The sequence below is a fragment of the Oryctolagus cuniculus genome, chromosome X (genome assembly GCF_051225735.1).
Source record: "Oryctolagus cuniculus isolate XC-2025 breed Fujian yellow rabbit chromosome X, ASM5122573v1, whole genome shotgun sequence".
Lineage (NCBI taxonomy): Eukaryota > Metazoa > Chordata > Mammalia > Lagomorpha > Leporidae > Oryctolagus > Oryctolagus cuniculus.
Window position 1 is genome coordinate 50,520,352 of NC_142888.1, and position 24,764 is coordinate 50,545,115.

Genomic DNA, 24,764 nt, shown 5'->3' on the forward strand with positions numbered 1-24,764 from the left:
CCCTTCCATAGGGGATGCAGCCATTCCAAGCCACAACTTAGCCTGCTGTGCTACATAGTAGCCGCCCCTGGACACCACTTCAATTTTAACCTGAAGGTTTGGTGGTGGTTATTCCATTTATACATTGTACTATTCAAGTTGGCTTTTAAAATATAAACTCTTTGTGACTAATTTAGCTTGTGTTTCTCTGCTACTCCCTGACTGCCTATCACCCCTCATTTCTTTTATCTTTGTTTTTTGCCTTGCTTATACAGAAGAACAATTGTTACTTATTTTAATTTTATTTCTTCTTTTTTTCTCCTTTTTTTGCCCTGTGTATTAGTCTACTTAGCTGTGCTTTTTTGTGGAAAATTTTATTTATTTGAGAGGCAGATTTAGAGAGAGAAAGAGATCATCCATCTGCTGGTTCACTCCCTAAATGGCTTCAAAGACCAGAGCTGGGCCAGCCTGAAGCCAGGAGCTGTACGGTAAGGTACACTCATGCAATAGAAGGCTAGCCAGCATAAGAAGTTATAGACTTTGGGGCTCGTATTGTGCTGTAGTGAATTAACGTGCGATGCTGGCATCCTGTATGGGCGCCAGTTTGAATCCTGCCTGCTCCACTTCCTTTCCTTTTTTTTTTTTTTTTTTTTTTTTTTGACAGGCAGAGTTAGACAGTGAGAGAGAGAGAGACAGAGAGAAAGGTCTTCCTTTGCCGTTGGTTCACCCCTCCAATGGCCACTGTGGCCAGCGTGTTGCACTGATCCGAAGCCAGGAGCCAGGTGCTTCTTCCTCCTGGGCTCCCAGGCAGGTGCAGGGCCCAAGGACTTGGGCCATCCTCCACTGCACTCCCAGGCCATAGCAGAGAGCTGGCCTGGAAGAGGAGCAACTGGGACAGAATCCGGTGCCCCAACTGGGACTAGAACCCGGTGTGCCGGCGCCGCAGGCAGAGGATTAGCCAAGTGAGCCGCGGTGCCAGCAATAAAATAAATCTTTAACAAAATACTGAATGGAAAAATTTGTAGGATATGTAAAGTATGGTATAGCTTTTATAGAAATAAAAACATGACACAAGGTATTTTATACAGTAAATAGAAAAAGAAATAAGGAAGTCTAGGAAGCTACACAGCAAATTGTTCAAAGTGCTTTGGAGAAGGGGAAATAAGACCGTGGTTGTGGTAGACTTTAAACCCATCTGTGTCATGTTTGGATCTGTTTTTTTTTACTAGAGGAATACATTGGTGTGATTTAAAATCATTAGGAAAGAGAAAAGCAGCGAGGTCAAGCCCACCGGCATTTCCGGTCCAGAAAGTGAGGGCCAATGGTTCCTGAACATATGAGTCTAGCAAGGAGCGGTAAAATCAAATGACTGACCTACATGGTAGCTGGCTGAGATGCTGCTGCCTACATAGGCCACAGAATTTTCCTCCTCCGTTCTCAGCACTTCATGCAAAGAACAGCAGCCCTTCGTGTTCCGCGGTGAATCGGGTTGTGATGTTCGAGTCCCATTGTGATGCTCGCGATTCCTTCTTTGGGACAGACCCGCAACCTCGGTGACCACGGAAAGAGGAAGAGCTCCGGACTGGCAATGGTGGAAAGAGACCTGCAGCCCCAAATGGGAGCTTTCTAAGGGGCAGACAGGCATTACTTGCTTCGCTGTGGCACACTCTGAGATACCGAAGCATACAAGCGGACAGAGCAAACGCGCCTTTACTTAATCTGCAGCAGGATTCCGGAAGAAACCCATGACCAATCCCAATGCACGTCTCACTTTACTAAGCAGCACGACGTCTTCCACCAGCCAACCAGCAGAATTCTTAATAGCCCACCCCTGATTAAGAGGCCAATCAGGAGAGGATCTGTGTTTCCAATTGCATATGGTCAATCAATGCTTGCTCATTTATGACTGACAAGCATACAGCCAACCAGGAGATCTGAAGCTGGGTAATTCAGCTTCCTGTTCAGTGAACATCTGTAAGTACCCAGCCTACTTTAGTCCGTGCATGGAAACTAAGGTTGGATCTAGAAGAAATACCAAAGAGGAGGTCCAAAGCTGGAAAATGGTGGCCCAAGAAGCAAAGTAACATTTCCCGAACTATCCAAAAAGGTTTGCCCTAAGGTCAGTTGAAAAAGCACTGGTTGTACGGGGTTGGTGCTGTGGCGCAGCGGGTTAATGCCCTGGATAAAGCGCCGGCATCCCATTTGGGCGCCGGTTCAAGACCTGGCTGCTCCACTTCCAATCCAGCTCTCTGTTATGGCCTGGGAAAGCACTGGAAGAGGGCCCAAGTCCTTGGGCCCCTGCACCCACGTGGGAGACCCGGAAGAAGCTCCTGGCTTTGGAATGGGCTCCTGCACCCGCGTTGGCGACCTGGCTCCTGGCTTTATTATTTTTTTAAAAAAATTTTATTTTATTTATTTGAAAGACGGAGTTACAGAGAGAGGTCTTCCATCCGAAGGTTCACTCCGCAGATGACCACAACAGCCAGAGCTGCGCCAATCCGAAGCCAGGAGCCAGGAGCTTCTTCCGGGTCTCTCACTTGAGTGCAGGCGCCCAAGGACCTGGGCCATCTTCTACTGCACTCCCAGGCCATAGCAGAGAGCTGGATTGGAAGTGGAGCAGCCAGGACTAGAACCTGCGCCCATATGGGATGCCGGCACTTCAGGCCAGGGCCTTAACCTGCTGCGCCATAGCATCAGCCCCATGGCTTCTGGCTTTAAAATGGCCCAGTTCTGGCCGGCGCCACAGCTCAACAGGCTAATCCTCTGCCTGCAGCGCCGGCACACCGGGTTCTAGTCCCGGTCGTAGCGCTGGATTCTGTCCCGTCTGCTCCTCTTCCTGTCCAGCTCTCTGCTGTGGCCCAGGAGTGCAGTGGAGGATGGCCCAAGTGCTTGGGCCCTGCACCCACATGGGAGACCAGGAGAAGCACCTGGCTCTTGACTTCGGATCAGCGCAGTGCGCTGGCCACGGCGCACCAGTCGCAGCGGCCATTGGAATGTGAACCAACGGCAAAAGGAAGACCTTTCTCTCTGTCTCTCTCACTGTCCACTCTGTCAAAAAAAAAAATTAAAAATTAAAAAATAAATAAAATGGCCCAGCTCCAGTCGCTGCAGCCTTTTGGGGAGTGAATCAGCAGACGGAGACTTCCCTCTCTGTAATTTCCCTTTCTCTGTAACTCTACCTCTCAAATAAATAAAATCTTTTTTAAAAAGATCTCCCATGCGGGTGCAGGGCCCAAGCAATTGGCCCATCTTCTCTGGCTTTCCAACACCATAGCAGAGAGCTGGATTGGAAGAGGAGCAGCCGGGACTCAAACTGGCAACCATATGGGATGCCAGTACAGCAGCCGGAGGATTAACCTACTGCGCCACGGTGCCAGCCCCAAAATCTTTTTTTTTATGATGCCTTGGGGTCTTGCTGTAGGGTAGTAGGTTAAGCCACTAAGGGTTGGCATCCCATATGGGAGCCTGTTTGAGTCCCAGATGTTGCATTTCATCCAGATCCCTGTTGATGCACCTAAGAAAGCAGCAGAAGATGGCCCAAGTGCTTGGACCTCTGCATCCAGGTGGGAGACCCACAAAAGTTTTCTGGCTCTTGGCTTCAGCCTGGTCCAGCCTTGGCTGCTTTGGCCATTTGGAGAGTGAACCACCAGATGGAGAATTCTCTCTCAGTGATATCATTACAGCTACATGTGCCAGAAAAGGCTAATTAAACCTAGGAAATACCAAATATAAGCAATTGGATGATTATATTTAAACCATTATTTGCAAAGAAACTTTTCCCCATTTATGGTGAAAAAAAAAAAACAAAAAAAATTAAAGATTTTATTATTTTTTATTTATTTGAAAGGCAGAGTTAAAGAGAGGAGAGAGAGAAAAATCTTACATCTGGTTCACTCCCCAAATGGCCACAATGGCCAAGGCTCAGCCAGGCTGAAGCCAGGAGCCAGGAGCTTCTTCCAGGTCTCTCACATAGGTACAGGAGCCCAAGGACTTGGGCCATCCTCTGCTACTTTCCCAGGAGCATTAGCAGGGAGCTGGATCAGAAGTGTAACAGCCACATCTCAAACTGGTGCCCGTACAGGATATCAGTGTTACATGTGAAGGTTTAATGTGCTAGGTCACAACACTGGCCCCAGGGGAAACAAATTCTTATTTGCTGTTAGTGGGAGGCTAAACTGTACTCTTTAAGATGGCAATTTATCTATACCCATCAAAATGTAAGATGTGTATACCCTGGGATCCAGCAATTCCTTCTCCCAAAAATCAATTCTACATAAATACTGGAAGATTATATGTCGTGTCATATCTAATGGTGAATGACTGGAGATACATTTCCATCAGCAGATGAAGCATTACACTGTGAACTGTTACACAGCTATTTTTTAATGGGGTCAATTTCCATGTATCAATGGGAAAAGTTCACAATACACTGCAAAATGAAAATTTTAAGTTGCAAAATAGATAATAGACCATTTCATTTTTAAAAACTATATACTGGTGTGTGGGTATTCCTACATAAATATGTGTGAAATATACACACACACACATACACACAGAAAAAGGCTTGGGGAGACACACATCAAACTGAAAGTTATTTTTGGAGAATGGGAGTAGGGACAGGAATTTAGGAGAAATCTTTCCACTAATTCCTTTTGGATTTTTTTAATCACAATATTTTAACAAAACATTTTTGTCATCAAAACCATCAACAAAGTTATAATTTATGTATTTCAAATAAGAGTAACTTCATATAGGTATGGTGTGACTATTTCATTTAAAATTTTCATCTAGGGAGCCAATTATGTGGTACAATGGGTTGGGTGCCAATTTGAGTCCCAGCTTCTCTACTTCCAATCCAGCCAGCCCCCTGCTAATGTGCCTGGGAAAGCAGCAGAGGATGGAGAGGATGGCCCAAGTGCTCGGGCCCCTGCCACCCATGTGGAAGACCCAGAATGAGTCTGAGGCTCCTGGTTACAGGCTGGCCCAGCTCCAGCCATTGAGGTCATTTGGGGAGTAAACCAGCAGATGGAAGCGCTCGCTTGCGCACTCTCTCTCTCTCTAACTCTGCCTTTCAAATAAATAAATAAATAGATCTTAAAAATAAATAAATAAAAGTTTTATCTAGGAGACCTAGACTTGGGACAACCGTAAACCAAATCCACAGTAAGTATCAGTGGAAGTCCTCTTACTTGATACAAAAGGATGTGGGTAAACATACAATAATCAGGATATGTGAAGTCACTCATTTCTGGAAAACTCAGTACATTACAGTAAACTCCATTGTATTCAGGAAAACTTGGGCTTTCTCCTTTTTGGTGGCATCACCTCCGAGGTTTATTCAGCTTCCTGGCAAAAGTGGGAAACCTTAAAATTTAGATCTTTAAGATACCTGTTGATCATCTAGTCAAATCCCCTTACTTTATAGCTGAGAAAATAGTCCCAAAATGGTGAAGCAATTGACCTTCGGTCTTATAGGCAGCTATAGCCAGCTCCAGAAGTTAGGTTTCTATTTCAGGCCTAGTACTCTCTCTACATCATTTCAGATTTCCCGGAGGCTTCAGTCTGATGGCATATCATGATATATTTTTCTGTCTAATGAAAAATAGACACATCTATATTTAAATTTCAGGAAAAACTGCGTAACAAAATGAACATGTATATATGCCTCCAAGCACAAAAACAAAAAATCATTATTGGCATAATAATACATTTTCTTGGGTAGTAATATATAAATAAAATTTCTGTGACTCTAACTGGATTTTATTGTTAAGAACTATTGGTTTTTTAAAAAAATATTTGAGAGACAAAGAGATCTTCCATCAGCTGGTTCATTCCCCAAATGGCTGCAATGGCCAGAGCTGAGCCTATCCAAAGCCAGGAGCCAGGAACTTCATCCAGATCTCCCACGTAATGCAGGGACCCAAGCACTTGGGCCATCCTCCGCTGCTTTCCCAGGCACATTAGCAGAGAGCTGGATCAGATGTGGAGCAGCCAAAACCAAAACCGGAACCCAGATGGGATGCTGGCACTGGAGGCTAGAGCTTTAACCCACTGTGCCACAGCATAGGCCCCAGGAACTGTTGTTTTATCCTAATTGGCAAATGCCTTTTAACCCTTTACCTTCAGCTTCCCTATATCAAATAACTAGTGTCCTATAACTTTTTTAAAAAATTACGTTTTTATTTATTTGAAAGGCAGAGAGAGTAGCTTTCATCCTCTAGTTCACTCCCCAAATAGCTGCAACTGCCAGACTGGGCCAGGCCGAAGCCAGGAACCCAGAATTCCATCCGGGTCTCCCACGTGGGTAGCAGTGCTTGAGCCATCCTCTGCTGCTTTCCTTAGCAGGGTACTAGATCAGAAGCAGAGCAGCCAGAACTCAAACTGGCCCTCAGATATGAGATACCAGTACCTAGAGCAATAGCTTAACCCACTGCACCACAACACTGGCCCCTACAAACACTTAAAACCACCATCAATTAAAGGGAACCTGCAGTGACTTAAAATCCTTTTGTGATATGATATTTAAAAAAATCCCCTGGTTTGCCTGTCCTATAAGGAATGAGGTTTTTTTTGAGGGGGTGTTGGGTTTTGTTTTTAGAGTTTTATTTATTGATTTTTTTTTTACTTATGTGAAAGGCCGAGAAAACAAGAGAGCAAGATAGTCAAAGAGTGAGATTTTCCATCTTCTGGTTCACTCCCCAAATGCCTGCAACAGCTGGGATTGGGCCAGGCAAAGCCAGGAGCCAAGTTCTCTGTCAATAAAAGCCCAGATAGAGGGCCTGTGGCATAGCGAGGTAAGCCACCACCTGCTGCACCAGCATCCCATACAGGTACCAGTTCAAGTCCTGACCACTCCACTTCCCATCCAGCTCTCTGCTAATGCAACTGGGAAAGTAGCAAAGGATGGCCCAAGTCCTCGGGCTTTTGTGCTCATGTGGGAGACCCAGAAGCTCCTGGCTCCTGGCTCCTGGCTTCAGGCTGGCCCAGCTCTGGTCTTTGAAGCCATTTAGGGAGTGAACCAGCAGATGGATGATCTCTTTCTCTCTCTAAATCTGCCTCTCAAATAAATAAAATTTTCCACAAAAAAGCACAGCTAAGTAGACTAATACACAGGGCAAAAAAAGGAGAAAAAAAGAAGAAATAAAATTAAAATAAGTAACAATTGTTCTTCTGTATAAGCAAGGCAAAAAACAAAGATAAAAGAAATGAGGGGTGATAGGCAGTCAGGGAGTAGCAGAGAAACACAAGCTAAATTAGTCACAAAGAGTTTATATTTTAAAAGCCAACTTGAATAGTACAATGTATAAATGGAATAACCACCACCAAACCTTCAGGTTAAAATTGAAGTGGTGTCCAGGGGCGGCTACTATGTAGCACAGCAGGCTAAGTTGTGGCTTGGAATGGCTGCATCCCCTATGGAAGGGCCTGAGATCAAGTAACAGCTTCACCTTCTGATCCAGTTCTCTACTAATGTGCCTGGGAGGTAACAGATGATGCCTCAAGTCCCTGAGTCCCTGCCACCCTACATGGGAGACCTAAATGAAGTTTTGGCTCCTGGCTTTTGCTTGGCCCAATCCTCGCCATTGTAGGCATTTGAGGAATAAACCAGTGGATGGACGTTATCTCTGTCTCTCCTCTCTGTCACTCTGCCTTTCAAATAAATGATCTTTAAAAAAATAAAGACGTGTCCAGTTTTGGGCTCTATGACTTGGGGATATGTGAGGACCTTGGAGAGATTTCAGAATAAAGATAAAAGGGTTAAAAATGAGCCAATTAGAGGGGTTGACACTGTAGCTTAGTGGGTTAAAGCCCTGACCTGCAGCACTGGCATCCCTCGTGGGCACCGCTTCAAAACCAAGCTGCTCCACTTCTGATCCAGATCCCTGCTAATGCATCTGGGAAGGTAATGGAAGATGGCCCACGTGCTTGAGACCCTGCACCCACGTAGGAGACCCAGAGGAATCTCCTGGCTCTTGGCCTGGCACAGTCTTGACTGTTATAGTTATTTGGGGAGTGAACCAGCAGGTGGATGATCAATCTCTCTCTAATTCTGCCTTTCAAATAAGTGAATAAATATTTGTAAAAATATGATCCAAGTGGAAAAATAAGAACTGTTGTAGTGTCAGAGAACACCAGGGGCGACTCAAAAGTCCTTAAAAATATGAAGAATTATCCATTTCAATAAGCATCTGGTCCGTAGTTCTACTGCAGAATGTAATTTTACTTAAGTTACTACAGCATATGTTTTAACATTGAAGTGTCTCCCCCAGGATACCATCAAACAGAAATTCCCAAGAAGCCTGAATACTGTCCATTTCTCCTACTTTTGTTAAGTCAAGGCTTTGTCTCCGACTGGGCCAAAGAGTAGGTAAGAAATCCTCGGGATGTCAATTGAGGCTTCTTTTGGGTCTATGTTAAAATTTTTTGTTAGTCTCTGTCTCCCAGGTCCCAGTTTAAGGTTGAGCCCTTTTTGTGCTTTAGATAAAGGGGACTTATTAGCAGTAAACGTTCAGATACTCATACACATGTAAAACTGAATTCCTTATGAAAGTTTGCTTCCAATCAGTGTGGATGGGTAAGAGGGCTTTGATTTGAGATTCTTCAGGGATCTCATTACTATGCTAAAATGGCCAATGCGACACCAGAAAGAAGTTTACCTAGCCGGATAGGTATAAAAAAAAAAAAAAGACGACAAGATAGCTAAACAGATGTGCTGGAGCCACTGATCTTACTTTGCCTCTAGGTTTTTCCTATCTTACAAAGACATCTCTTGAACCAAAGTCTAAGGTCTATGAAAAAAAAAAAAAGAAGGTAATCATATTTTACTTGTACCATGACCATACCGCCCCCCACCCCGGCTTCTAGCATAGAGCTGGGCACATGAAAGACTACTGATTCCTATTTGTTAAATGAGAGTCATCTGCCCTGAATTTCACTAATCTCTATTTTATAGCTGCTTTATGAGTTACTCTCCAATTTATTCTCTGACACTGCTGCTGATGGAGGATGCATCTCTCTTTACTCTTTCTTTCCCACATCCCAAAGAAAAACCTATTCTTCCCTCTCCCCTCTGGTAGGTGTCATCTCATTCGTCAACCACCACTCTTCACCTCATCAGTTCAACCCCTGCTTGCTTTCTTAGAACCAAATACCACTGTTAAGTCACTTGAATGTTTTGAACGCATCACTTTCTACACCCTCTCTGTGTGGAACCACAGTGAAATTAGCTTTGACTTTCCACGTGACCTCCCCTCATTCCAACCCTTCCCCAAGCCCAACCCGTGTGGGAAATCCAAGTCAGTACATACTAGGGAGATGAAAATATCCAGCCATCAAAAGCACTCACAGTTCAGCCACCTTTATGTCGGTATCAAATCTATCTTCCTGTAAGAATGTCTCAAGTGAGGGAAAAGGTCATGGAAGAAAGGCTTTGTTGGTGGTTATGTGATTGTGTCAGAGGATGAGTGCAATGCATATGTGTTTATGTACACATATTACCTAGACACACACACACACATCTGTACATATATTCTGTCCAAATTAACATAAACCCACAAGCTTAAAACCAAATCTACCAAATCTGACCGAAACCACAGGTACCCAGAATATGGATACTTCCTGCAAGCAAGATACATTAGCTCTGTGACGAGGTCAGTTGTGAACTGTGAAAAGAACAGTTAAATATTCCTACCGGCAGTTAAGAGTCTGCTTTTTTACAAAGCGAAGTGTAAAGCTTACTTATCACTTCAGGACACTGGACATATTATATGACTTCTGCGTAATACCCAGCATATCCAAGACTCCAAAAAATAGTAAGTTTACAACTCACACAAGAAAACAGAGGCTTGCTTCACAGTGGTTTAATATGAACAGAGTTGAATATGACATTGACAGAAGAATGAACAGTTTGCTGAATAAAAGCCCCGAGTCAGGATATATACACAGCAGAAATGGGGCCTCAGACTCTCAGCACTTGTGCACAATGAAAGAAGGAGCCTTAAAAAAAAAGTAACAGAGGATACAAATCAAAAAGGCAGCAACGACATCAACATTGGCGAGGTGGGAAAGGGACCAGAGCCTCTCTCTAGGGGCTGCTCAGCCTGGCACAGGCTCGGCAGCTGCAGAGCTGACCTGTCTCGGGGAACTTCAGCATTTAGATGGGCTCCAAACCTCATGTCAAAACCCAGTCCTAATCTCTCTGATCAGGGTCATGTCAGACTCAGCAATCCTTTTCCCCAAAGCCCTGTAGAGAAAACTCCAATCCTTCTATGATAGGGAGTCTAAGCAAAGAGCCCCCACCTTTCACCTGGCACCAGAGTGAACTTGCTCTTATCCCAGCAGTTGGGACAGATATTAGGCCCCAGCAAACAAACCACTACCTCCCAGACAGAAACCCAGGATAGCTGCCAGCCTCAAGAAGCTGTTCCAGACTCTAAGATTCAGGAAATCCACACCCAGCTGCTATCCCTAGTTCAGCTTCTGGGGAGAATGCTGGAGTTCCATGGGAAACAAGTGCAGGCAGTTCAATAACCCTGTGACCAAGCTGGGGAGGGCAGCGACAACTCTTGTCCCTGAGCCCCATTCAACAGCTACAAAGTGCTTAGAAGTCAGAGACTGTGTGGCCTGTGTGCTTCTGCCCTGGGGCAGCACTAAGCGGAATGGGGAGGAAGGCAGAACAGAAGGAAGAAGAGTGGTGATGCTCTTCCCTACCACCGGGAGAACCTGGAACACGATCCACTCCTACCCTCTAGGAGTTATCTGGCAGTGGTGAGTTACCCCCACCCTCAAGCCACCAAGCCTACAAAGCTAACCCCTCAAGGAGCAAGGGCTTGGGGAGGGAGAACTGCTGGCCCATACTGACTCACCTAGTGGTGAGCAAAAATAGGCAGAGAGGGAGGAGCCACAAAGGGAGAGGGGCTAGGCAATAGGAACTCCCCTACTGCCCTATGGCTTTCTTCTGACTCTGAAGCAGCCATGGTAGTGGGTCCGGAAAACCCAAACTCCTTGCTTCACACAGCAGACTACTGGGACACAAGGAGGATTACTGCCATGAAAAGCAATAAGGGAGTGAGGGATGGAGGGGAGAGGGGAGGGAAGGGGAGAAGGAGGGAGGGGGAGGGGGAGGGGGAGAGGGAGAGAGAGAGAGAGAGGGAGGGAGGAAGAGAGAAAGCAACAAAGGAAACTGTTGAGAAAACTGGGAGCAAGCCTAGAGAAAACAAGGAGAGCCTGTGGGCCTCTACCACCTTCCCAGAAAGGAAAAAGTTCATGCAGGTGGGAAAGGCAGGGTTTTCCCTGCTCAGCGTTCCTGGTTTAACCTAAGAGTAAGAAAAATCCCCTGGACTTGCAGCATCAGTATGTATCCAAGTGCTTTGCCGACACAAGCCCCCCCTCCCTCCCCGCCCCCCCCCCAAGTTTAGCCTTCTGGCATGTATAAATGCCCAAGGAATTGCCTTCCAGTCCAATCCCCCCCGCCCCCCACCCCCAAGCAAAGGGCATCTGCCTGTGGTTTCCCACCTCTCCTCAGAGAAGAGGAGCCCAGCAGAGTGCCCACACGGTGTAGTCAGGTACCAAGGAGCACAATGGCAGACAGTCTATCAGGCCAGGGGATGGGCAGCCAACTTCAGATCAGAGAGAGACAGAGAGAGGCTTAGTGTAAAAACCAATGTCATTTCAGCAGGAAAGTAGAGGGCAAGTGGCAGAGGGGCTCCTACTGGCGCACCTTCCCTGGGACGTAGTTCCTGTCGATTGCCTCTTCCTGCAGGAACATGTGTAGGCAACGTTCATTCTGAGCCAGTGGGTGCCCAGCAATTCTACAACGAGATCAAGATGGTTATCAGTGGTTCTGAGGATCACAGAGAATCAGCAGATGAAAGGGAGTGAGGACAGGGAAGGGCTTCAAGAGCCAATGGAGGGCAGTAGTAGGGTACCAACCCAACCCCAATACTGTAGAGGGGAAGGGGGATAGAGAGGCAAGGAAGAGAAATTCCTAGCCACAACCAAAAAGCAGTGCTTTCGCAGGCCCTGACATATTGGGACCAGAATTCTGTGCAAACGAATGGAGTTTTACTGTCAAGTCAGCCCACCACATAAACCGTGTCACATCAGGGTACCCACTGTGAAAGAAGAGGTAGACAAAACACATAGAAAGACCATGATGGCAAAAATAGCAGGTGGGGCCCCCAGAACTCGGCTTACTTATTAATAAACTGTTCGAGGCCCTGCCTCCTTTCTTCAATGAAAGACTCTTCAAAGATCCCTTCATCTCCCCGGAAAGGGAGCTGCCGCTTCAAGGCTTTCCCAGGCAGCGGTGGTACTACAATCTGTAGGCAGATGGAAGATATCAGTCGCGTGGGAGAGGGCCAGACAGGACATCACATGGTAAAGCACTGCATGCCTTGTTTCTTATTAAGCATAGGGTCCATCCGGTCCCACAGCTAGCAACTTGGAATGGAAGCACGGTCAGGATGGCTCAGATTAATCCAACTCTGTTTCTGTGGGAAGATAAGTTTACCAACTCGGAAGGAAATAAACTCCAAATCATCCTCACCTTCCTTACCAATCCACCACCAGCTAAAAATGTAGGGAGGCCTTTCCTGACACTATACTTTCCATTTCTATAGGAGTTAAAGTTGTATGGCTTTACTAGCCACTCGATGGAGCAAAACATTTTTAAAGTACTTGTTTAACGGTCTTAAACTCAACTACATCTGAGTTTCAAAGGGTATCCCCCAGACCCAATATATGGGGTTTGGGTAGATAGGAGAGTGTGTACCTTGTCCACTCCCTTCTAGATTTGATAGACTGTGATCTTACGCAGTCCATGCAGACTTCCTCCTCCAAGGGTGCCACACGGGGAACGAGGCCATACCTTACTATCTCGCTCCAGCTCATTTTTCAGCCACTCAAAGTCACTGTAGCGCCGCCGTACACAAGACTCCTTCAGTTTGAAGATAGGTAGATTGGTCTACAGGGAAGGAAGATGAAAGCAGAGAGGCGGTGAGTAATGTTCAACTTGTGGTGGCCACCTATCAGAAGAACCACCTGGACAGGACCCAAGGAAAAAACAGCTCTGTTGGACAATATTCCCATAGCCCTTTCTAAACATCCTTTACCACATCCAACCATAGCACAGTAGGTAAGGAGGCGCCCCTTGCTACTTACACTTGCAGTCGGAAGAGAATAAGACTAGACAATTGGAATGGGTGGCAAAGTCATATTTTCACTGTATAGTTTATTGTGCGCACCTATTAATTTTCCATTAAAAAGGGAATTCAAGTTCCTTGTAAAGAAAAGAGATACGTATCTCCCAGGTGTGCCTGCCTTCCTCTACTTTTCTTGTCCAAATCCTCTGCATTCTACAAGTCCCAGCTCAAGTCTCAATTCATCCAGGAAATCTTTCCTGACAACATCAGCTGCATATTTTGGTCTCCCTCTCCTCTGAATCCTGCCATTTATACTTTAGTATTTTCTGACACATTATTGCTTTTTTAAAAAGGTTTATTTATTTATTTGAAAGTCAGAGTTACACAGAGAGAGGAGAGGTAGACAGAGAGAGAGAGAGGTCGGTCTTCCATCCGATGGTTCACTCCCCAATTGGCTGCAACGGCAGGAGCTGTGCCAATCCGAAGCCAGGAGCTTCTTCTGGGTCTCCCACGTGGGTGCAGGGGCCCAAGGACTTGGGCCATCTTCTAATGCTTTCCCAGGCACAGCAGAGAGGAGCAGCTGGGACTAGAACTGGCACCCATATGGGATGCCGGCACTTCAGGCCAGGGTGTTAACCCACTGTGCCACAGCACTAGCCCCACATTATTGGTTTTTTAAAGGCTTAAAAATCTAGAAGGATTTTAAATGTTTTCACAACAAGGAATGATAAATATATGAGGAGACAGATATGTTTACCCTGATTTGAACACTATATAATATATACATGCATCAAAATATCACATAGTGGGGCTGGCGTTGCAGCACAGTAGGCTAAGCTGCTGCCTGCAATACCATCATTCAATACCAGAGTGCTGGTTCGAGTCCTGACTATTCCACTTCCAATCTAGCTCCCTGCTAATATACCTGGGAAAGCAGAGGAAGATGACTCAAATATTTAGGTCCCTGCCACCACTTGGGAGACCCATATGGAGTTCCAGGCTCCTGGCTTAAGCCAGGGCCAGCCCTGACAGTGAACCAGCAGATGGGCGAACTGCCCCCCCACCAATATATAAGTAAATAAATTTTTTAAAAAAGAGGGGACAGTGCTATGGCATGCTAGGCTAAGCCACCGCATGCAGTGCCAACATCCCATGTGGGCGCCAGTTTGAATTCCAGCTGCTCCTTTTCCAATCCAGCTCTCTGTTATGACCTGGGAAAGCAGTGGAAGATGACCCAAGTCCTTGGGCCCCTGCACCTATGTGGGAGACCCAGAAGAAGCTCCAGGCTCCTGGCTTCAGAGAGACAGGCCTAGCTCTGGCAGTTGTAGCCATTTGGGGAGTGAACCAGTGGATGAAAGACCTTTCTCTTTCTCTGCCTCTGCCTTTCTCTAACTCTGTCTTTCAAACAAATCTTTTTTAAAAAAATAAATAGAAATGAAAAGAAAAAGGAATCTTTGGAGGATAGAGGAGAGACAGAAATGTAACTTTTATAGTTATAAATGTTTATGCCATTTGAATTTTGTACTATGTGTCTATACTAACTATTCAAAACAAACCATTACAGAGAAAATTCTCAGAATCTCGTAATAAAAAAAAAGCTTTCTGGGATCATGTGACTCTAGACTTCTACCAGAGTTCATTATAGATACTATAATTCCTCAGTAGAACCTTAAACTAACAGGCCTTCACAGAAGCCAACAAGGGACCAAATGAAAGAAAAAAAAAACATTGAGTAGATTCTTCCAAGACACAGCCAAACCAACCACTGCCATTTTGTAGACTTCCTCCTTTCACAAACAAAAATGCTATTCTTTCCCTACCCCCACAGGATGGTGACAATAATGGCCTTTTATTTCAGCACCTAGCCATCTAAGGAAGAAGCTACTATATACTCAGATAGTCCCCCAGCTCCAACCTACAAACCATACAAGGAAGCTAGGATTGTGTAGTATAGGATATGGAGAGTCAAAGGAAGGGAGAGAAAAGAGCAAAGTTCAAGTCCACAGGGCAACAAACACTTGAAAAACTCCATATGGATCACATGAAATCACCACTACCCCTCTCTAGATTCCCCATTTTGGAGGGAATTAGGGGCAGGGATTCCTTCCTGAGTAAAAGGAAAAGAGGACAGCTTCAAAAACACTTAGCTATTATATAAAGAAAAGAGTCATTGCCATCTGTCTCTACCATACACAGTGGCTAACTACCAAAGCTGATTCTGAGTCTCATGCTCCCTAGAATGCATACCATCATCAATCACTGAAAATAGCAATTTAAAACCAAACGATATGGGGCCAGAGCTGTAGCACAATAGGTTAAACTAGCATCCTATGTCTGAGTGCCAGTTTGAATCCTGGTTGCTTTGCTTCTGATTCAGCTCCCTGCTAACGCGCCTGGGTAGGCAGCAGGTGATGGTCCAAGTGCTTCCTCCCACATGGAAGACCACAATGGAGTTCCTGGCTCCTGGCTTCAGCCTGGCCTAGCCCCAGCCATTGCAGTCATTCTGGGAGTGAACCAGTGGGTGGAAAATCTCTCTCTCTCCTCCTCTCTGTCACTCTGCCTTTCAAATAAATCAATCAATCTTGAAAAAAAAACTAATGATTTTACCAATTTTCCCCAAAATGGAGATTAATAAAAATACCAAAAGCCTAGCCATGCTATACAAACTAACATAAACCATTCAAATTAACTCAAATCTACAGAACTGGGAAACACTATCAATTCTATTATCACTGTACAATTAGAATATGTGGTAGGGACTGATGAAAAGCTTAGTGGGGAGAAAAATCTTACACAATAAAGTTTTACAACTAAGCCCTGCTAATAAGGAGACTAAAGTGTAGTAAAGGTGCAGGCGTTGTGGCACAGTGGGTTAAGCCATCAGTCACCACATCTGCATCCCATATCCCACTTCCCAGCTAGAGGTCCAGTTACTATATGCTTTTTTTAAAAAAGATTTATTTATTTATTTGAAAGTCAGAGTTACACAGAGAGAGAAGGAGAGGGGCAGAGAGAGAGGCTTCCATCAGCTAGTTCACTCCCTAGTTGGCCGCAACGGCCAGAGCTGCACCGATCCGAGGCCAGGAGCCAGGAGCTTCCTCCAGGTCTCCCACGCAGGTGCAGGGGCCCAAGGACTTGGGCCATCTTCTACTGCTTTCCCAGGCCACAACAGAAAGCTGGATTGGAAGTGGAACAGCCGAGACTTGAACCAGCACCCATATGGGATGCTGGCACTGCAGGCGCCAGCCCTTACTCCACACTTTTGATCTACCTTTCTGCTAATGAAACTGGGAGGCAGCGGATGATGGCCCAAGTACCTAGGTTCCTGTCACACATGTGACAGATAAGAGATCCTCGCCCCTGGCTTGCACCTTGGTCAGACCCTGCTAATGTGGGCATTTGGGGAGCAAACCAGATCTCTCTATCTATCTGTCTCTGTCACTCTGCCTTGCAAATAAATAAATAAACTTTCAAAATAAACTATCAGATAAAGTGTCATATATGGAGCATGGACTTTGGAAACAGATCTGGGTTCAAATGCCAGCTCTGTCAGTTACAGTTATGTGTATTTGGGCAAGTTTCTCAAACTGCATTTCCCCCTGTTTCCTATTTGCAAAATGGGATTCTTATAAGGAATAAAGAAAAACTAAAATCTAGTTCAATGACTGGGAATTAGTAGGTACTAGTAAACAGTCCCTGTTGTTATTAGAATACCTGAAGCAGAGAGCTATTTCATTCATAATCCCTAAGGCTCCTGGCTAATGTATCAAGAGAATGTCTCCAAAACCCCACAGCAGAGAGCCCTTATACTGAACAAGTTACGGTCCAGGCTCATTTGGACAATTAGGTGATCCAGCTCTAGCCCTGCTTTTATCACACTTGCATTCTGAAGGACCTAAATTCCATCCTCCCTCGAAGAGATGACTTCCAATAGCTCTCATCCACACAAGTGTTTTTCATGTTTTTGTTATTCACTCCTGTCCCTACAGTTTGGACTTCGCCAAACTTGGAATCTGGAGATCATCATTTCTAAGGTTTCAAAGCCCAGGTAGGAAACCAGACTTTCTTAGCCAATTCATTCATTCAAAAATGAAAGTGCATCTACTCGTTTAGGTCTCCAACGCTGTCTGAGCAGGATGCTGTCCATGGAGAATATTCTGGTCCTCTAGTCTGAGAAAAAAACACAAGGAAAACTAGAAAAAGGTTCTCAAACTTTTTCACCTATCACTGCTTCAGGTGGACCAAAGAACCTGCAAACCGTGTACGCTACCCACACATTCCATCCTTGCATCTGTGGACTAAGCACTAGAGGATAAAGTCCTCGGTGGTACACACTGGAAGAAGCCAATGCTGGGGCAGTCCTGAAATGTCCCGTATTAAAGGAACTGCAGATCAGGGTCGCAATCCAAAAGGTCCATCTAGGACAGAAAGGGCAAAGAGTCATCCATCTACAAGGAGCCCAAGTAAGAGCCAATAAATGTCGAAATAAACATTCTGGAGACTTCAAATATAAAGGCTCAGCACAGGATGGGAGCAGCATGTGACAATCCACCAATCCCAGCGCAAGGCCAGCTTCCATGGTGAGACACGGCACGGAGTACCTGAGAAAACTTGAGCATAAAAACACTGGTCTCCTTCAAATGGTACTCTGACAGAAGCGTTCCGTCTCAAGGAGACTCCCTTGCTCATTTCTGCTCCCACAAGCCCACTGTCTCCCTTTCCCGGAGTCTAGCTTCCGTTTCATCCAAGGCTTTGCTGGCCCTCCATCATCCCAAGGGAAATCTCATCAGGAAGAAGCCGTCCCCCTTCGCACTGACTTCCCACAACCTAGTTTAGTTATGGGACCCGGTGGCCGATATAACGCCTTGGCTTTCCATCCCCCAGCCCTCTTCCCTGCCTGCCTTCCATCGCTCCAGTCATGACTGTTATTTACTTAATTCCTCACTCTAGTCTTTTTCCATGCTCCCCACCCTATCCAGCCACGCTTCACTTCTTCCTCATGTACTCGATCTCTCCTTCACCCCCCCCCGCCACGTCCGATGTACCCCTCAAGAGTTTTCTGTGTCCTCGGGCCATAACCGAGTCCGCAGACCTCGCTCCAAACCTATTAAACCCCTAACCCCCAAATGACCCTTGCAAGTGTCTTCTCCTCGGTTATCTGTCCCCATAGCAGCCTCTCCTACCCCACCCCCTCCCGCCCTGTCCTCCCTCAGCTGTCTCCCTCACCCCGTGACTCACCCGCATGCGAACCTCATAGGTGGTGAAGCGCGCGCGGCCCACGCCCACCGTCTGTGGATTAAAGATGTCGATCTCCAGGAAGTTACTTGGCGGCCCGTAAGCATCAGTCAGGTCCTGCGGCTTCGAGTTCAGTCGCCGAGTGTCAGCTACGGCCGTGTCCGACATCTTTCCGAAGGAGAGACTGGGACCGGGGAAGGGGGGTGGGGGACAGAGGCCCGAGGCAGGAGCGCGCACGGCCCCTCCCGCTTGCAAAATAACCAGCCAACGCGCAGACGGCGGCGCCGCGCACGCGCGCCCACGCACGCACGCACGCGCACGCCGCCCGTCCCCCCCCCAACCCCACCCCCGGTCTCCCCACCCCGCCTCGGGCCCTGCGCCCTGAATAGCGGCTACGCTGACGACTGCGCGTCCTGTACGGAGGAGACCTCATTCAGGCTTCCGGGTGGTGGCTGTGCCGCCCCGGAACCGGCATCTGCGATACGCGCCTCTCAATACCCCGCGGAGCCCCACAAGGCAGGCTCCGCCAATCGCTTCTCTTCAACTCGAGAAATTGTCTCATGCTGTGTATCAATCAGCGGTGGGCACTGCCCCGCAAGCCGGGATCCTACCGTGATAGGCCGAAGCCCCGAGACCTGAATAAGTCCGGCTTTTCCGCGAAAATAGAAGGGTGGTCTCTGGAGGGTGGGGTTCCAACAATAGTACCGAGAACCTAGACCACAACCCTGCCGCGTGTGCCGCTGATCATTTTGGGTTCACGCCACACACAATTGAGCGCTCATCTCTATTTACAGTGGCAGGGAAGTGGCGAGCGACGAGAAAGGGGTAAACAACGATGATTTCTCATTCTCTTTCCGAAAACCCGACGTATCTTCATCCTGCACTTGTTGCTACGTTAAAAAGCTAACCTAGGGTGTACTCAATATTGTATTTCTCACCCAATTGTGAGCATTTCTTTAATACCTTTGTCTGCTCTGCAGAACTCCATACTTGGCACTGCTCTGAGATTGCTTGTGATCCATGATGGAGATATATCCCGATAGATGTCTACATGAGAACATCCATAGCAGTATTCGTGTGTATATTATTAATTTTCGCATGCCCAACATTAAGGGTGATTTGCAAGGCAACCTCCTCCCTTCACCTTCCTGCCTGTGCTCAAAAAACAATTCCTTTCTTACTGATGACTAAATTCTTTAAACAATCCGAGTCCCTACAATCTCACACTTACATTATTTAATTCAATTTAACCAATACCTGTTGAGCAACTACTTACATGCCAAGCACCATGCTAAACACTAAAGACCTGGGGTTCAATAAGAGTCCCTGCCCTCAAGCAGTGAACATTCTAGCAAGGGAGACAAGTAGAGCAAACTAACAGAATGTGAGAGACACAAATCCTGTCTAAGTGGAGGAATTAGGAAGGCTTCCTGCAAGAGAAACAGCTGAGCTGAACAGATTTGAAAAGACATGAACAACAAATAGGAGTGGAATTGGCAAAACGTCATTTCTGAGGCAATAACATGCAAAGTCCTTTTGTTGAAAAAAAAATGCTATTTATTTGAAATGGACAGTGACGGGAGGGAGGGAGGGAAGAAGGGAAAGAGAGAGATCTTCCATCCATTGGTTCACTCTTCAAACGGTGGCAACAGCCCAGGCTGGGCCAGGCCTAAACCAGAAGCCGGGAGCCAGGAACTCCACCTTGGTGGCAGGGGTCCAAGCACTTGAGCCTCTTCCACTGCTTTCTTAAGTACTTTAGCAGGAAGCTAGATGGGAAGTAACAGGGACTGGAACCGGTGCTCCACAACACCAGCCCCTGCGAAGTCCTTGTGATAAGGAGCAGCATGGTACTGATAGGTAATTATCATCAGTTCCTAATGGAAGTGTTTAGAGAGGTAGGCTGGCTGGGATGGGCAGACAAGGATGACCCTTCTATATTACACAAAGAACCTCTTGACTTTATGATAGGTAACAGGGAGCCAGTGAACGATCTTAAGCAGGAAAAAAGATATGATCAGACTTATGTTTTCAAAGAATTATTTTGCAGGCAACATAGAAGATACATTTGGGTTGAATGTGTCTATGAAGAGAAGGTATTCACAATAAGACTTGGAAGCAGGGGTAGGCATTTGACACAAATTAAGATGCGGCTTGGGACACCAGCATTCCATATCAGAGTACCTGGGCTGGAGTCCCAGCTCCACCCTCCATTCCAGCATTCTTCCTGATGCATACCCTCAGAGGCAGCAAATGATGGCTCAAATGCTTGGGTCCCTGCCACCACTTGGGAGATTTAAATTGAGTTCCCAGCTCCTGACTGTGGCCTGGCCCAGCCCTGGTTGTTGCAGGCATTTGGGGTATGAACCAATGGGTGAATGAAAAAAATCCCTTTCACTCACTCTCTCTCTTTCAAATAAAATAAAATCAATAACTTTTTGAAGACTTGGAATCAGGTGGTGATGATGAAAATGAAGAAAAGAGGGGCCAGTGCTATGGCGCAGTGGGTTAAAGCCCTGGCCTGAGGCACTGGCATTCCATATGGGCGCCACTTCAAGTCCTGGCTGCTCCTCTTCGATTCAGCTCTCTGCTATGGCCTGGGAAAGCAATAGAAGATGGCCCGAGTCCTTGGGCCTCTGCACCCACCTGGGAGACCCGGAAGAAGTTCCTGACTCCTGACTTTGGATTGGCTTAGTTCCTGCCGTTGTAGCCATCTGGGGAGTGAACCAGCACATGGAAGACCTCTTTCTCTGCCTCAGCCTCTCTCTGTAACTCTGTCTTTAAAATCTTTAAAAAAATGAAGAAAAGAGACAGCATAGGACAAAAATTGAGGAAATAAGATAGGACTCGTATTTGATTGGATATATTGGACCTAGGCTACTTAAAGTTTAAATCCCTGTTTCCTAGCTGTGTGACTTTGAACAAGTTATACAGTTTTCCTCATTTGTAAAATGAAAATGAAAGAACTAGAAGCTACCTCTGGGGAGCTTTTCTGTAGGAATTTAATGAAATAAAATGTGTGCAAATAGTGAAGTGTTCAGTAACTGGTAGCTAGTATTACTGTTTGAAAAAGGAAGGAAAAAATGGAAAATGAGTCCCAAGTGTCTGATTTAGGTAACTAGATGGATGCTGATACCACTAGTCAAAATTAGAATTACAAGAAGAATAAGTTTAGGAGAGAAGGCAACGAGTTCAATTTAGAAAAATCTGGAGTGTCCTGTAGGACATCAGGTGGAGAAGGCCGTCAGGAAGTTGGAAATTCTGGCCTGGAGCTCAAGGGCGTGGTCAGGGTTAGAGAGAGAGAACTGGGAGCCATCAGCATACAGCACAGAAAGAAAAACAGAAGCAGCAAGGAAAGAAAATCGAAAAGTTGGTAAGGGCACACAATTTCCAGTGGAGTGCAAATCCATACCATCTTTCTGAGAAACAACTTGGCAGCATGTATAAAAAACACTTTCACTGCAAGAAACTTCCAATATTAGTTGTCACTGGCGAGGGGAACTGGCAACCAGTCATAGACGGCAGGGAGAGTTGTTTTTCATTTATTATATGTAAGGACTTTTGTATATTTTTAAGTTTTAAATGCTATTTACCACAGCCTTCTACTTGAAAATTTTACTTCCAATAATTTATTCCGAGAAAATATATAACCACATTTAAAAAAACAGTATAAGGATCTTGTTTGTAACTGTGAATAATTATTCATTGTATGCAATATTTTGTAGGCATTTGCTCCTAATTTGTTCATGTAAAACAAGGGGTAGTGGATTTTCTACTTCACATGACTTTGTATCTCAGTTACTTTGATCATAAAACCCAGTCTCTTGTGTAAATAACCAAATTCCAGGTCCTCCTATGTATTCATTTAAAATGATGTTCTAGGGGCAGTCATTTGGCCCACTAATTAAGACACTGATTAGGATGCCTGTGTCTCCAATCAGAATACTTGAGTTTAATACCTGGCTCTGGTTCCTGATTCCAGCTTGATGATAATGCAGACCCTGGCAGAAAACAGTGGTGGCTCAAATAGTTGGGTCCCTGCCACCCATGTGAGAGACCTGAACTGAGTTCCTGGATCCTAGCTTGAGCCCCTAAGCCATTGGAGACTTTTAGGGAGTGAACCAGCATATAGGAGTCCTCTCTCTCTCTCTTTCTCTCTCTCTTTCTCTGCCTCTCAAATAAGTAAATTGGAAAAAGAAAAGAATAAATTTTTAAAAATGTTCTGTTTGTTGCTATGGAATGGTGTCCAGGAAAAAGTGAGAGAAAACTGAAAAAAATACTGTAGTATGAGGATATTTAAAGTCCAGAAGGAAATACATCAAAGTGTTAGCAGTATTTACTTATATATGCTGGGATTTTTTGTTTATAATTTTAATTATAAATAATTATATTATTTACCAAGTTTCTTAGACTGTTTCTTTAATGTGGCTATTTATTTTCTCAGGATAAATTATTGGAAGTAAAATGTTCGAGTAGAAGGCTTTGGTAAATTATATAATAATTAAATTAAATGTATTTATAATGTTAATTATTCTAATGTATCTGATTTTTTGAAATAATAAACTTACATTCCTTTCTTTAGCCTGAAAAAATTAAAACTTTCATTAAAGAAAATATTTAGGGACCCTGCACTGTGACACAGCAGGTCAAGCCGCCATCTGCAGTGCTGGCATCCCACATGAGTGCTGGTTGGAGACCCGGCTGCACCACTTCCACTCCAGCTCCCTGCTAATTTGCCTGGGAAGGCAGAGGAAGATGATCCAAGTAAATGGGTCCCTGCACCCATGTGGAAGAACCTAGATGGATCTCATAGCTCCTGGCTTTGGCCTGGCCCAACCCTGACAGTTGTGGACATTTAGGGAGGGAACCAGTGGATGGAAGTGCTGTGTGTGTGTGTGTGTGTGTTTCCCTCTCTCTGTAACTTCACCTTTCAAATCAATCAATCAATCTGTTTTTTAAAAAAGAAAAAATATTAAAGGGCACCCACAGTCTAAAAGCTTGAGAAGGAGACCCAAAAGGAGTGGCTAGATAGGTGGGAAGGGAACCAGAGGGTGATAGTGATCTGAAGGCAAAGAATGAAAAAGTTTCCAAAAGAAGCAGGTAGGCAGCTGACTGTTTAATGCAGTGGAAAGGTCAAGGAAGATAAGCCCTGAGGCCGATGTTGTGGCGCAATGAGTTAAGACCCCACTTGCAATGCTGGTATCCCATATCTCAGTGCCGGTTTGAGTCCAGCTCCCTGCTAATCAGCCTGGGAAAGCAGTGGAAGATGGCTCAAGTATTTGGGCCCCTACACCCATGTGGGAAACCCGGATGGAGTTCCAGGCTCCTGGCTCTTACAGGCATTTGGGGAGTGAACCAACAGATGGAAGATCGCTATCTCTCTCTCCCTTTCTTTCTCTCTGTCACTCTGCCTTTCACGTAAACAAGTCTTTAGAAATCAAGAAAAGAAGCCCTGTGAAAATGTCCACTGGATTTGGCAATCACCTGAGAACAGTTTTGTAGAGCACTCTGGGAGTGGATTGACAATTGACTCAGGGGGTAAGGGGGAAGTGGCATCACATAATAGATTCTTTAGAAAAGCTTGCCTAAGAAAGGAATGTGGTATTTAGGTGGCAATGGATCATCAAAGAAGGGTTTGTTTGTTTGTTTGTTTGCTTTGACATAGAGGCATTTAAATACTTTAGCACCTGGAGGGGACGATTTCATAGAAAGTAAAAAGCTGGGTATATGGGTGAGTAAAGAGGTAAGGCCTAAAATCAAATAGCCCTAGGCTATTTGTGCACATTAAGTTCACAATGAGGTATAAAATACATGGTCTCTCTCTTTTTTAAGAGAAAGCTTTGATAGAGTAGAAAGAGAAGGAAAGTAGAAGATACTGGGCTAATTAAATCCTTTGCTGTCACAAGGAGCCACTAACAGCTGTTAACAGCTGGCATGTGTGCAAGGGTGTGGGAGCACCACACACACACACACACACACATATGCACACACATCTTTTTCCCCCCATGGGAGGCAGAGTTTTATAGTTACTAAGTGATTTTTTTAATTTTTAAATGCATCTATTTTCTTTTTAGATTTTTATTTATTTTCATTTTATTTGAAAAAGAAAGATCTTCATTCCCTGGTTCACTCTCTGAATGCCCACAACAGCCAAGAGAGGGATGAGGCTGGGACCACCATCATCTGCTGCCTCCCAGGGTATACATTAGCAAAAAAGCTGGATGGGCAGTAGAGGAGCCAGGACTTGAACCGGGCACTTTCTGAAGTGAGATGTGGGTGTCCCAAGCACACTTGGAAGCCCTGCACTAAATGCCCAGCCCCCAAGTGATGTTGGGCAAAACATAGTCACTGTATACCAAAATAAATAAGTAAATATATAAGAGTAGCTGAATCAAATCCCTGGGCAAACAG

At 45.4% G+C, this 24,764-nt stretch overlaps 1 protein-coding gene across 5 annotated transcripts; it reads right to left on the reverse strand.

Moving 5' to 3' along the window:
- Positions 1–9,824: 9,824 nt before the first annotated feature.
- On the reverse strand, positions 9,825–18,674 carry SNX12 (sorting nexin 12). Of its 5 annotated transcripts, XM_089324294.1 has the most exons (6): positions 18,360–18,502; positions 17,227–17,291; positions 12,848–12,943; positions 12,175–12,299; positions 11,699–11,789; positions 9,825–9,975 (listed from the first exon to the last, which is right to left on the reverse strand). In XM_089324294.1, the coding sequence occupies exons 2-6, from the start codon at positions 17,266–17,268 to the stop codon at positions 9,946–9,948; spliced, it is 384 nt and encodes a 127-aa protein (XP_089180420.1). In that variant the 5' UTR covers positions 17,269–17,291; positions 18,360–18,502; the 3' UTR covers positions 9,825–9,945. The 5 variants fall into 5 exon arrangements, with proteins under 5 accessions (XP_089180420.1, XP_017205297.1, XP_051683138.1 ...); XM_017349808.3 differs by lacking the exon at positions 17,227–17,291 and having other exon boundaries at positions 18,360–18,674; XM_051827178.3 differs by lacking the exon at positions 17,227–17,291 and having other exon boundaries at positions 18,372–18,667.
- Between the last annotated feature and the right edge of the window lie 6,090 nt (positions 18,675–24,764).

Excerpts from the sequence above, each read along its gene's own strand:
- SNX12 (XM_017349808.3), bottom strand. The coding sequence starts at position 18,524 with ATGTCGGACACGGCCGTAGCTGACACTCGGCGACTGAACTCGAAGCCG. Across the intron at positions 11,790-12,174 it reads CTCGAACAGTTTATTAATAA|AATTGCTGGGCACCCACTGG; the intron begins GTAAGCCGAGTT and ends ATCTCGTTGTAG. Across the intron at positions 9,976-11,698 it reads GGAACTACGTCCCAGGGAAG|GCTCCTTCTTTCATTGTGCA; the intron begins GTGCGCCAGTAG and ends TTTTTTTTTAAG.